This window comes from Myodes glareolus, chromosome 22, assembly GCF_982192425.1.
Source record: "Myodes glareolus chromosome 22, mMyoGla1.1, whole genome shotgun sequence".
Classification (NCBI taxonomy): Eukaryota; Metazoa; Chordata; class Mammalia; order Rodentia; family Cricetidae; genus Myodes; species Myodes glareolus.
In genome coordinates this window covers 7,951,580-7,964,508 of record NC_142047.1, presented here as the reverse complement: position 1 = coordinate 7,964,508, position 12,929 = coordinate 7,951,580, and the positions used below count along the sequence as shown (strand labels likewise).

Below are 12,929 nucleotides of genomic sequence, written 5' to 3'. Positions count from 1 at the left end.
ATATCTGTGGGAGATGTTACAATGTCAGACACAACTGGAAGTTTTTCATATAAGTTCTTTACATGGACTGAGATAAACTGCAAATTAAATGGCAATTTCTAACATGATGGAAGAAAGAAAGTAGGACAATTACATCCTCGAAATCACTGGCTTCTCCCCTGCTAAAGCTCTAGTCCCTTTAAGACAGGCTTTCACTGTATAGGCCACGCTAAACTGAAACTCACAATCCCTCTGTCTCAGCCTCCAGAATGCTATATTACAGGCAAGGATCAAAAGACCTCAACAGACTGGTTCATAACAGACATCTAATGCCAGTTTATTGTGATAGTACGCCTAAAAAGGATCACACATTTAAAAAAATTAAATTTCCCCTACAAAAAATTAAATCTTATATTATTAAAAATTACAGGTACACTAGAATAACAGAGTTTTGTTCCTAAATACCCAACAAGCATTATATAAAATAAACATATGCTAGTAAAAAATTATGTACATCTTGAAATTTTCAGTTTAACTAATTTCCTTTTAATGTAAAGAAAAATGTAAAGATTGGCTTCAAATTCACTTTTAGTAATATAAAATATGAACTTTATTGTATAAAACAATAAACAGGCATTACCAAAAATTATTTATCTAAGTTAAAGTGTTTTAAATGTATATAAAATTGTGAAATAACATGCTTTACCACTAAAGATACTTGATACAATATTCAATGACAGGATAAAACAAATGTCTATTTTACTTCTGTCCCATTTTCAAGTCACCGTATTGAACGATACATCATAAAATCGATGGTTGTGCATCGAGGGAACTTTCCAATAGAGCTCTCTTCCACTGGTGTGTATATCTTAATCTGTCTCATGTGGGTGTCTCTTCCGTTTTGGTGATTGGCTAGAACAGCGATCTGTATCATGAACGTGCGAGTTGGCTTCTTATGATTGTCAGTTAAAGGAACGTGAATCCAGCCACTTGGTTCCACCAATTCAAGTTGCTGATAAGAAAAAAAAAATCCAATTATACTTTCACCCTATGAATAAGTTTACAATGAATGCATTCTATAACTACTCTTAAATTTCTGCTCGCTGAAAGAATAACAATATACTAACCACCTCCAAAAACTTCACTTTGCACAAATACATAGTACAAAATTATAGAAGTATATTTAGGGCTATTTTAGAAATTATGGAGATTCTATCATATTCCTGAACCACGTCACTGAAATTCAAGCCAGACTTTGCATTGTTTAATTTGCTGTTCTGTCTTTATCCTGTTCCAAATAAAACTTTTAAAGGGAATTGTCACTTTTGTAGATCAAAACCAGAAGAGGTAAACTTCATTCCTATATGATTCTACTTTCTTAGGAAGAAGCTTATAAGTTAATATAAATTTCATTACTATCAAGTTTATAGGCTCCTTCCTGATTTAAAATTCTTTTTCTTTCAAAGTATTGAATGTGACCTCAAAGCAAAACTCCCTTTCCTCAAAGTACATGTGTACCATACACGCACACTCCACCACCACCAACTTTTAAAAAGAAGAAAAACCATCTCTAGGGATAACCAATTGCTTTCTGACTGGATTCAAGGCCCAGCTCAAAAGAAGGACCTTGTGCCTGTTAGTGTAAACTCGGTCAAAAGCCTACAAGTGGTGAGGTGATGGGACCAATAGGAAACCCACTACTTGTTTCGCTAAACTGACATGTTATCAAGCTGTAAGTTAAATATTAATGTTCATACCCACAGGCCAGTGCTGCTCTCAATCCTGCTCACAGCTTTCTTATTGCAATGGTGATGGTTAACTCAAAGTCTCACAAGTGGTCAGAACGCTGACAATCAATGAAAATGAAGTGATCGCTCATAAATGGAGCATCTATCTCATTCCCTCCAAGGTTCAGAGGGAATCTCGGAAGAGAGGCAGAAAGGATGTAAAAGCTGGAGACACAGAGGTGTGCTGTGAAGTCCTGCGGCTGTGCTGCAGCTATTGTGCTCATGACCTCATGCCACCTACGGTGACTACACGAGACCTGCATAAGACAGCTGTAAACATCCATCCTGAGCGAGAAAGGAACTCATGAGGCCTCACCCCTCCTTGAGGAACTACTGGCAGTTGGGGGAGGGGGAGTATCATCTTCCTTAGTGGTGTAGCACTAAAAATTGTCCTTATTCCAGTAAATAACTTTCCACCCATGCTCATATAAGCAATCATAATTAAACTCAGATATGAAAGTAAGAAGTAAATTTTTTTCCTTTTTTATTTTTTTAAAAAGAAAACAAACTATCTTTTTTTCATTATACATACCAATCCAAGTTCCCACTCCTTCCTCTCCTTCCATTCCCTCCATATACCCTCCCACCCCACCCCGGATTCCACTACTCAGAGAGGGTAAGGCACATTGCTTAGGGGACGGTCCAAGGCCCTCCCTACTATAATCTAGGCTGAGCAAGATATCTATTCAAAGAGAATAGGATCCCAAAAAGCCAGCACAAGCAGTAGGTATAAATCCTGGTGCCACTGCCAGTGGCTCCTCAGTCTGCCCCAGTCATGTAACTGTCAACCACATTCAGAGGGACTAGTTTGGTCCAGCTGGAGTAGGTGAGCTCCCATTAGTGAAGGTAGACTGTAAGAAGTAAATTATAAAAAACAAAGGCAGACATGAGAGTAAGAGATGTGTTGAGAGGAAGAGTTGCAGCAGGAAGGAATGGGGATTGATGATGGTAGATGGAAGTAATAAAAGTTCACTATATATGTATGAAACTGGCAAAGAAGAAGAGTAAGCCTCAGGCTGGGCTGATATACAACACATCTGTCAAAGACTACACAGATAGAGTCCTATTCTAAACAGTTATATATTTGCTGAGTACGATGGTACGTATCTTTAATCCCAGCACTTGGAAGGCAAAGACAGGCACATCTGAATTTGAGGGCACCCAGATCAATAGAGAAAGTTCAATATATTAAAATGCTCATAGAAACATTATATATAATTGTTTGAATACACACTAATGGTCAAAGAAATAAACAGTGCATTTCTAATGTAGAATACCATATGGCAGGAAAGAGGCGCAATCCATGCTAATCTATATTGAGGACTTAGACACAAGACTACACGTAACATATTTCCTCTGTAAGCAAGCAAAATGAAAGGCAGTTTTTTGTTGCTTTGTTTTTGTTTTTTGGTGACAGGAAGCATACTAGGCTTCAGACTTTGGAAAGTGTGTAGAGGATTTCTTTAGGAACTTTATTTAATTGTTCACTATTACAAAGAACATTTTCTGTGAAAATTCAATAAGCTTTTTACTTTAGTGTGTAGATTTTTGTTTGTATCCGTATTAAAAACAAGACTTGTTTCTTTTTTTAAAATGACCCAGGATTTCCTTTCTGCATTGCTGTGCTCCCTGACTGCCCTGTGAAAGACAAGTTCAGTGAGGTCAACAGGTTTTCAGAGGCTACCAAGTTTCCCATTGGCCGTATCTGTATCACACGCCTTTGTAAAAGGGCAGCAAGTTTCGGGCGTTTACTGTGGAAAGTGATCTTTGCTGTCCAGGAAGGACAGAAGGAGGAACATTGCCTAGGTAACAAGCAATGTCCACATCTCAGACTTGTCCATGATCTTTTACCTATTCATGCTGTAGCTACTACTGTCTTTTTCCTCAGGGCTACTTGAAGTCAGTCCCCTGGGTAAAGTATGGACCTGAACATGCTCTCCTAAGCTTCTCAGCATAGTACCTGAACCACATTATCCACAACAGCGATGATAGAAATTCATACTAAACTAGAGGCAGATTCTGAAACCTGCAAAGGTCAAGAATAGACAAGGAGACACTGACTATACATCACTGAAAGTGAGCAAGGGCTGGGGCTGGAGGGATGGTTCGGTGGTGAACAGCACTGGCTACTCCTCCATGGAACCAGGGTCCAATCCCCAGCACCCACATGGAGGCTCATAAGCATTGGTTGTAACATAAGGACCAGCTTGTTGGGATTTCTGTCCCGCCCAGTACCCCACAGCTGGCAAGTCCCAAAGAAAATCACACAGAGGACTCCATAAGACTATAAACTGATTGGCCCTTAGCTCTGGCTACTTATTGGCTCTTATAACACATATTACCCCATTATCCTTATCTACGTTAGCCACATGGCTTGGTACCTTTTTCAGCTGTCAGCTCACATGTTGCTTCTTTAGTAATCTGGGCAGGAATGGTGAGGGAGCTTCCTGCTTCCTAGAATACTCCTGTTCTCTTTGCTCCATCTCTACTTCCTGTCTGGTTTTCCTGCCTATACTTCCTGCCTGGCCAATCAGCATTTATTTAAAATATGATTGACAGAATACAGACAATTCTCCCGCACCAATTGGTTAACTCGAGTTCCAGGGAATCTAACACCCTCTTCTGGTCAATAGAAGCACTGCATGCAAGTTGTACACAGGCATACACACAAACACATAAAAAAAATAAAAATAAAATTTTAAAACAGGTCAAGGGATTCACACACCTTTTGGTGAATTACTTTCATGTTATAAAATAAGAACCACTACAGGGGCTTCTGCTCTGTCACATGAGACCTTTGACCCCTAACCCTAATTTCCTTTAGGGTCATCAGAATGCTGGCTTAATGCATCTTCAGAAATCTAGTTCTCAGAGTCAGTGTAACCATGCTTATCACAGGCACCTTCCAATATCTATGCCCTATTCTGCATATTATCAGGGCTACACCTTTCTGTGACTCTCTTTTGTCATGAGAAAACATAAAAAGATAAAACAACACTCAAAGCGCTCTCACCTAACTCTAACTTGGTAAAATGTGCTACATAAAGATCATAAGGAGCCCGCTTAGATGAAAATTCATTCAGTCAACAACTTCCATGCCTACTATACAGCAGGATGTGGACCGTTCTGGAAGATGCAGTAAGAGAAAGCAATCACCAAGTCACTGTGCTTTGTGCTCTTTATGATCAGGAAGTACATCTCATCACTAGTCTTTATGCAAATAGCATTTGACTATGATCTGCAAGCACTCTGAAAAAGGAGTTCAGCAAATATACAGACTTTTCCTCTTGCTCTTAGATTCAACAGAATTAACAACTGAAGCACTGGGGAAAACATATAAATCCATAAAAGCCAGGAGAAGAACAACTAGACAACAACTGAGAGGTGGTAAACTGAGAGAAGTCTGCTGGACAACTAACGTCCAGTTTCGTTCCATCCATGACGTTCACTGCATGACATGTGGAAAGACAGGGCTGAGAGGGGAGGAGAAAGGACTAGAAACCAACAGAAAGCAAGGTAACTAAACTTCAGTATCTGAACCTGGAGGGAAGGCCCTTTTGAAGGAATGAATAGCAGGTTAGAACAGATATAAACCAATAAGCAAACAAAACTGGCCAGCATTCTCTGCTGCTTTTGGTTGATCGAGTTCCTTCCCCACTCTTACAGAGAGATAAGGCTTTTCTATGTGGACAACCTGGAAAAGGCAAACTTTTAGAGCTAGGCAAAACCAGGAAAAGATGGCAGAATCATATGACCCAATAGCAAGGCCCTTGGTTCTTTCATCTTGCTCAGCTACAAGAACACTGACTTCCCCATAGGTCACTTGTATCTCTCTACAGACTCTTCCGTCTATCCTGCTAGGTACTTGGGTGAGATAAGAAATCATTTCTGGGCAAAATGGGAAGTTTGTAAAGAAAAGACCTACAGATAGTGAAACACAAATATCCTCAATTTAACGAATTTTATTGAATGACTAATCACTTTGTGTTGAGCACCATTCTAATTCGTTTTGATAAAAATAAAAACAAATGTAAGCAGTTTGTATTCTAGCGGGGATGATAAAAAACCCAAATACATATTATTAAGCATATCAAATAATAAAAACAGTGTGGGAGAAAGGGAGAAAAAAAAAAGCCAAGGCAGAAGCATTGAGCATGTATATGCAATTTTAAATAAAGTGAACATTCTAGACTTTATAAAGGGAACGTGAGCAAAAACTTGAAGGACATGTCGGTTCCAGCTTGGTCACACAATCACAAGGCCCACTTCTAATATGAGCAAAAATTGTATCAAATTGAACTCTCTGAATATGAAAAAACACCCAAGAATCTACCAGCATAAGAACAAATAAAATAAAATAGAAAGTGAAGTAAGAAAACAAGTAAAATTTTAAAAAGGGAATTTCAGTGAGAGGCACTGAAAGGAATGCAAGAAATTTCAAAACAAGCAACATATAAATATCTCCAGTGACACATATCCATGGAACAAGAATAGAATGCTGTTCTCTTACAAACCAAAGAACAGAAAAAATCCTAGAAATTAAAAAATAGGCACTAAGATTAAATGTTCTTTAAGAAATAGAAATTAAGGGGCTGAAGAGATGGCTTTATGATTAAGAGCACTGGTTGCTGTTCCAGAGGTCTTGAGTTCAATTCCCAGCACCCACACAGTGGTTCACAAACATCTATAATGAGATTTGGTGCCCTCTTCTGGCATGTAGGCATAGGTGCAGGCAGAACACTATATACATAATAAATAAATAAATCTTTTTAAAAATAGAAGTTAAATTAATTGCTTGGAAAACAAAGGGAGATGGGAATCTATGCACAAAGTATTACAGTTAAAAATGTGAGTCTGACTTCTTGAGAGAGAACAAAGAGAACAAAAGGAAAAGTATCAAAGCAAATGAGCATGTTACAAGGCAAATGTCCCCAAATTGACAGGGATCCAACACAATGACAAGGCACAGCACCAAAGTTCAAAGCATCAAAGATTAAGAAATTATAAAAGCTTCTACAGAGATAACAGGTCACATGTAAAGTATCAGAAATTAAAAGTGGTGTTGTATTTCTCAACATTTACACTGAAAACTATGAGGTGATGGAGAATGTGTTTAAAATAATGAAGGAAAATCATTTCCAAGACAGAACTCCAAACCCAGCCAAATCATCTCTCAGGGGTGAGATTATTAAAGTTTTCAGTCATACAGGATTTCAATAATTTACCTCCCATGTGGAAGATGAATTCCACCCAAAAAGGAAGCAAAACAAGAAAGATGAGGACCTGAGATTCAGAAATAAGGACTCTGCAAACAGAAGAGGTGAGAGAGATGAGAGAGATGAGGAAGTTGAAGGGAAAGAGCTAAGGGGATAGCTATGCGAGCCTGGAGAACAGACACAGGGCTGGGGGTTAACTACAGGAAGAGTCCAAGGAGAAGGATCTAGGAGAGACAAAGAGCTGCCAGAGGATGATGTGGGTCTGGCCCCAGGGACAGGCAGGCTTCAGTGCAATTACAGTAAAAATCCTGCAACAAAAAGCCACCTCTAACACCCCCAGAAAGATGTATCCTCAGAAGAAACAGGGCAATTGATTCTAGATAGCAGTGCTGGGTCTATGGAGCACCTGTAGTGGCCTTGTGATGTGTTAATGTGGTAATCTACAGTTCAACCTTTTCATTAAGTTATACAAGGACATTTTCATGCAAAAAGTAGGGAATGAGTCAGAGTTGGTGGTCTATGCCCAAGGTCCCATCTACCAAACATGCTGGGGTGTGACAACTACTAGACAGGCTTAGGAGTTCTAGACCAGCTAGGGCCAAAAAGGAAGACTTCATTTTATACAAGGAGACAAATAACTGTTGCAAGAGGCCAGGAGTGCAACACAGTGGTGGAAGAAGCTGGAGACCCGTGGGTTTGATTCCAGCATCTCCAAAATGAGGAAAGTAGTAGTGAAGCTGCAGTGGAATGTAGAAATGAGGCTGTGGTCCCTTTCTGTTAATACTCAAGTCTAGCAGGTACACTTCAGGAGATCTACAGAAGCACACCTGCAATCACCTTTTCTTCTGCAGCTTCTTCAAGTCCTGGACATGAAAGTACAAGTCTGAACTCATACCACTTGAGAGCAACAGCATCAGCTGACTCTGTAGGACACCCACATCACGAGGCTCGAGGCTATGAGAGCTAGCACACACAGAAGCGGTAGCTAATGTTACTGGGTTGCAGACTCTTTGCAGAATCACAGTGCCTTATGCCAATCTTCACTTTTAAACTTCTGTCCTCTGTACTTAAACAGTATTGTTTGAATATACAACCTCACAGAAAACTGTATCCTATGTGAGAAGAGCACAAAATCCCTATGATAAATCCCTTGTTACACACCCCTTGTACAAGCACACTGAAGGAGCAACTGAGCAGCCGATCCAGGAAGAGATGAACACAAGGAAAAGACATGAAACTAAGACACTAAGTGTGGCTATTTCAAGGGGTATTTTATTGAGCTGTCAGAAAAGCTAGAGACACATTGATGATAAGTATTTGAAAAATTAGGGCAGAAGAAAGAGAATGCTATTAATTTCAAGAAAAATAAGATAATGCTCCCAAATGAATAAACATAGGGCATATATATAATACACAGATGTCCACAATAATAAAATGTGTATGACTTCAACAAATATCTACATGAAATAACTATACCAAGAAAATGAAGAAATCTATGAGACCAAAACAAGCAAGTAAACTATCAAAAAAAAAAAAAAACTAAAAACAGGTACTGTAGGCCTAAATCCTGATTAAAGACGTCACTAAAGTCTCCTCACTTTATGACTTCCTACTTTTGGGCACTTACTCTATTGAGCATTCTTCTAAAAAATATCTAGATTGACAGTTCAACCTTGTAGCAGCTCTATGAGCTAAGCTATTTAATAATTTTACTATTTAATTAGTATTTAAGAGGAGTATAGGCATTTGCCTGCTTGGATGTCTGTATACACTATGCATGCCTGGTGCCAACAGAAGCCAGATGGTTGTGAGCTGTGATGTAGGTGCTGGGAATGGAATTCAGGTCCTCTGGAAGATCAGCCAGTGTCTCCAGCACCTGTTGTGGCATATTTGTACACTGTGTGGAGATATAAAACTGTGATCGGTTTGATAAAGAGCTAAATGGCCAACAGCTAGGCAGAAGAGATAGGTGGGACTTTTGGGCACAGAAAGAAAACTTGAGATGAATCTAGATGCAAGAGGAGATGCCATCGAGATGGAGAATGAGTCAGACACACAGAATGGGAGAGGTAAAGGTCAAATGGTAAAAATGTAGATTAACAAAAAACATGGTTTAAGTTATAAGAGCTGTGGGGGCCAGTCATGATAAGTATGGGCAGGTCACCCAAAGGAAGTTTTTTACTTCAACCATTATCACCTGCCAGAGTAGAACTCGGTCATCGATAAATTTAATAAGAGGCCTGAGTCTCAGTAGTTTAACTGAGACAATGAGGAACCACAAGTTGAGATAACCTGACCACTGCCCAAGAACCGACAATTCAAAGGAAATGCCTAACATTCTAACCGCTGTAGGTAGGACCACCTGCCAGGGCACATTCACCAGGACACCCCTAGAAAAAATGCCAGCCAATCAGAGGTCCTGAACCTTAGAAACCCCTCACACACACACCCCACCTTTACTACCATAAAAAACCCATTCTAATTGAGCTTGGGGCTCTCCGGTTATTCCAATACGTTGGAAATGTGGAGAGACCGAGTTTGCAAACTTGATTAAAATAGAGGCTCTTTGTTTTTACATACAGGACTTGGTTTCCTTGTTGGCTTTTGTGGGGACTTCGCGGATTTGGGTATAACAAGAGCTAGTGGGACAAGCCTAAACTAATGGCCAAGCTTTCATAATTAATAAGTTTCTGTGTCGTTATTTGTGAGCTGGCAGCCAACGAAAAAGCTTGCTACAAGCCTTGGTATACTACTTTAATCTGCACTATGTGTAAAAAGTCTAAGGCGCCGAGATGTTAGTTTTCCAGTATTAGGGTAAACAGCACTACAGAAATTCAGTGCTAGTAGATGATGCCAAGGCTGTGCTTTCGGATCCTTATAAACCCAAAGAAACACATTTATATATAATATTTACATATTTTTAAAATACTCTCTGTTTCATGAAATTATATGACAAAGTTTATTATAAGATTCTTTTATTAAGTGAAAATAATTTAATCTTATCATGGTTTCTCCTCCCCCAGATTCTCCCTTCTCCACCCACCAAATTCACATTCTTTCTTGCTCTCATTAAAAAACAAACAAACAACTAAAGGAAAACAAACAAACTAGAATAAGGCAAAGACAACAAACAGAAAAAAGGAGCCAAAGAGAAAGCACAATAAACACATACATAGAGACATGCAAATTTACACACACATTCCCTAAAAACACAAAATCAGAAACTATAATATATAAGTAAGGCTTGTAAGGTTAACAAAAACCAAAAATCCCAAACAAAGCATTATAAGACAAAAACAAAAATAACTTCAAAATACCACTGAGCTCATTTTGTGTTGGCACATCCACTACTGGGCATAGAGCCTTCTCTTAAGTGTGGCTTATAGACCCAGTGATACTCCATCAAATCGGAGAAAACTAATTTTCCCTTTGTGAGTGCTTGTCAATTAGAGATAGTTTCTAGGTCAGAGACAGGGACTTGTGTCCACTTTCCCTTTCAGTGTGGGACCCCATCTGGCTGAGACCTGTGTAGGTCCTGTCCTGTGCAGGCTGCCTCACTCAGAAGTGTGTCTGTCTGCGCTATCTAGAAGTCCTTGATTCCTTAGTGTCCTCCATCCCCACTGGCTCTAACACTCTTTTGGCCTCCACTTCAGCAGATTCCCTGAGCCCTGGGGGAGGGATTTGATACAGACATCTCACTCAGGATTGAGTGTAGTCCAGTTGTGAGTTCCTGTATTTGTCCCATCTACCACAGGAAGAAGAGTCTGGTGATGGCTGAGGTGGACACTGATCTGATTTCTAGCTGCTGTGTACAGGATGCTTTAAAACCATTCACTGAACTGTCAGAGAGTGCCACGTACCTCATTTGGTCATTCTATCTACCACATCTCTGATATAGCTGAAAATTTTGTAGTTCAAACAAGTAACACAATTAGTCTCAAGGTCACTGTGGTGGTTTGAATAACAATGGTCCCCTCCACAGACAGAGAGGGAGGGGCAATATTAGGAGGTGTGGCCTTGTTGGAGTACTGCTAGCTTTGATGGAAGTTTGTCACTGGGGGTCAGGCTTTGACATCTCAGATGTGCAAGCCACACCCAGTGCTCCAGTCTCTTCCTGCTGCCTGCGGATCTAGAAGTAGACCTCTCAGCACCACACCTGCCTGCAGGCCACCATCCTTCCTTCCATGATGATAAGGGACTAAACCTTTAAACTGTAAGCCAGCCCAAAATGAATTCTTTCTTTTTTAAGAGTTGTTGAGTTATGGTGTCTTTCACAGCAATAAAACATTAACTAAGACATCTACGTGGTAAAGGCAAGATGGCAGAATTTATTTACTTATTTGTGTGTGTGTGTGTGTGTGTGTGTGTGTAAGTGCATACATGTGGGTGCCAGAAATAGATGTCCACATGCTCTTTTAAATTCATTTTATCTGTGTGAGTGAGAGTTCTGTCTTATGTGTACCACACAGGTAGGTGTCTGGTTGCCCATAAAGGACTGAAGAGAGCGCCGAGTCACCTGAAACAGAAGTTACAAACAGCTGTAAACCACCACATGTGTATGTAGAACTGAATCCAGGCCCTCTGCAAGAGCAGCAGGTATTCTTAACTGCTGAGTCATTTCTCCAGTCCATACCATTTTTTTTTTGGGAGACAGTCTCTTACTGACTGTAATGTCAATTTAGCTAGACCAGCTGGCTGGCCAGTGAGCTCCAGGGATCCGCCTGTCTCCTCTCCAACTCCCCCTGCCACCCAACACTGAGGTTACAGAAATATTCAACTTTTATGGGATGCTGGGGATCCAAACTCAAGACCTCATGCTTTCAAGACAGACAGTTTATCTACAGAGTCATCTCCCTGTCCCAGAAATGAAAATCAGAAAGTACTTTTACCACTAAACTTCTGAATATCACAAAAGAAATAAAGTAACTAAACCATGTCTCTCTGAAAAAAGAAGAGTAAGACAACACATCCAGAAAATGAATAAAAATTAATTCAAAAGGCCCTAATTCTACTCAGTCTTTAAAGAAAAGTAGAACTTTGAAGAAGAGTAGGAGTAATTCACATGAGTCTCACAAGGTACAGTGAGTCTCTGTGTACAGAGACAAGTCAGGACAATGAGGGTAAGAACGTTCTTGTCAGATCCAGGCAGAAGCAAAACCCAGTCCACAGTTCTAAATATCTGAATGTAAGCATCTCTGAGGGGCCTCAGGAACAAGCGAAATAGCCTCCAAACACAATTTGCTTAAAACATTTCTGATTTCCATTGGCCCTATAATTTATATGACCAGTGTCTTTTATAAAAATACAAAAGCATAAAACATCAAACTCATACCTTACTTTCAGAAGGGTTGCAACAAATTCAGGTTATCAGGTTAAGAATAAAGTGACAGTATACAAATTAGTGTTTTGGAGGGAGATGCAACAAATTTTACTTTATATAAGCTTTGAAATGACTGGACTAACTCTACTACTTACAAACAGGCTTAGCTATCATTTGACTTCATCTTCATGTGAACTGCCATCTTTGAGAAAAATGTTAGCCTCTTTCCTAAAACTGCAGCCACTGCCAACTGTGCAGAAAAAGCGAGGCATTCTGCTCTATTCACAGGCACCAACAAACAGCACACTGGGGAAATGGCAGTGTGCCAGGTGCCCTGTGAGCAATTAGGCTTCGTGGCAATCACAAAACTCAGACCCCTGAGGCCCTTAGAAAACTAACATGTTAAGGACTTGTGCTTTTATTTCTTCCCAGAAGCCATGTGTGAGATACAGTTTGCTTAGATGGCATCCTCTAAACTGAAGAAGAAAAGATTAAGACAACCAGTAAGTAAATAATTGCATGTAACACATGGGAGGTTAAAAAGCACCACTGCCTACCAGATCTACTGACTAAAATGTAATAGCCTGTCCTTAAAATACAGTAATCTGGTTCTGATCATCCAAATTA

At 39.7% G+C, this 12,929-nt stretch overlaps 1 protein-coding gene across 4 annotated transcripts in view; it reads right to left on the bottom strand.

Moving 5' to 3' along the window:
* Positions 1-291: 291 nt before the first annotated feature.
* The window catches only part of Anapc10 (anaphase promoting complex subunit 10), a 48,978-nt gene continuing 36,340 nt past the window's right edge, over positions 292-12,929 (bottom strand). For all 4 annotated transcript variants that reach the window (XM_085682124.2, XM_085682126.2, XM_048440102.3 and 1 more), the window contains one exon: positions 292-991. In XM_085682124.2, the coding sequence (XP_085538250.1) occupies positions 761-991 (231 nt within the window). In that variant the 3' untranslated portion in view covers positions 292-760. The remainder of the gene's footprint in view (positions 992-12,929) is intronic.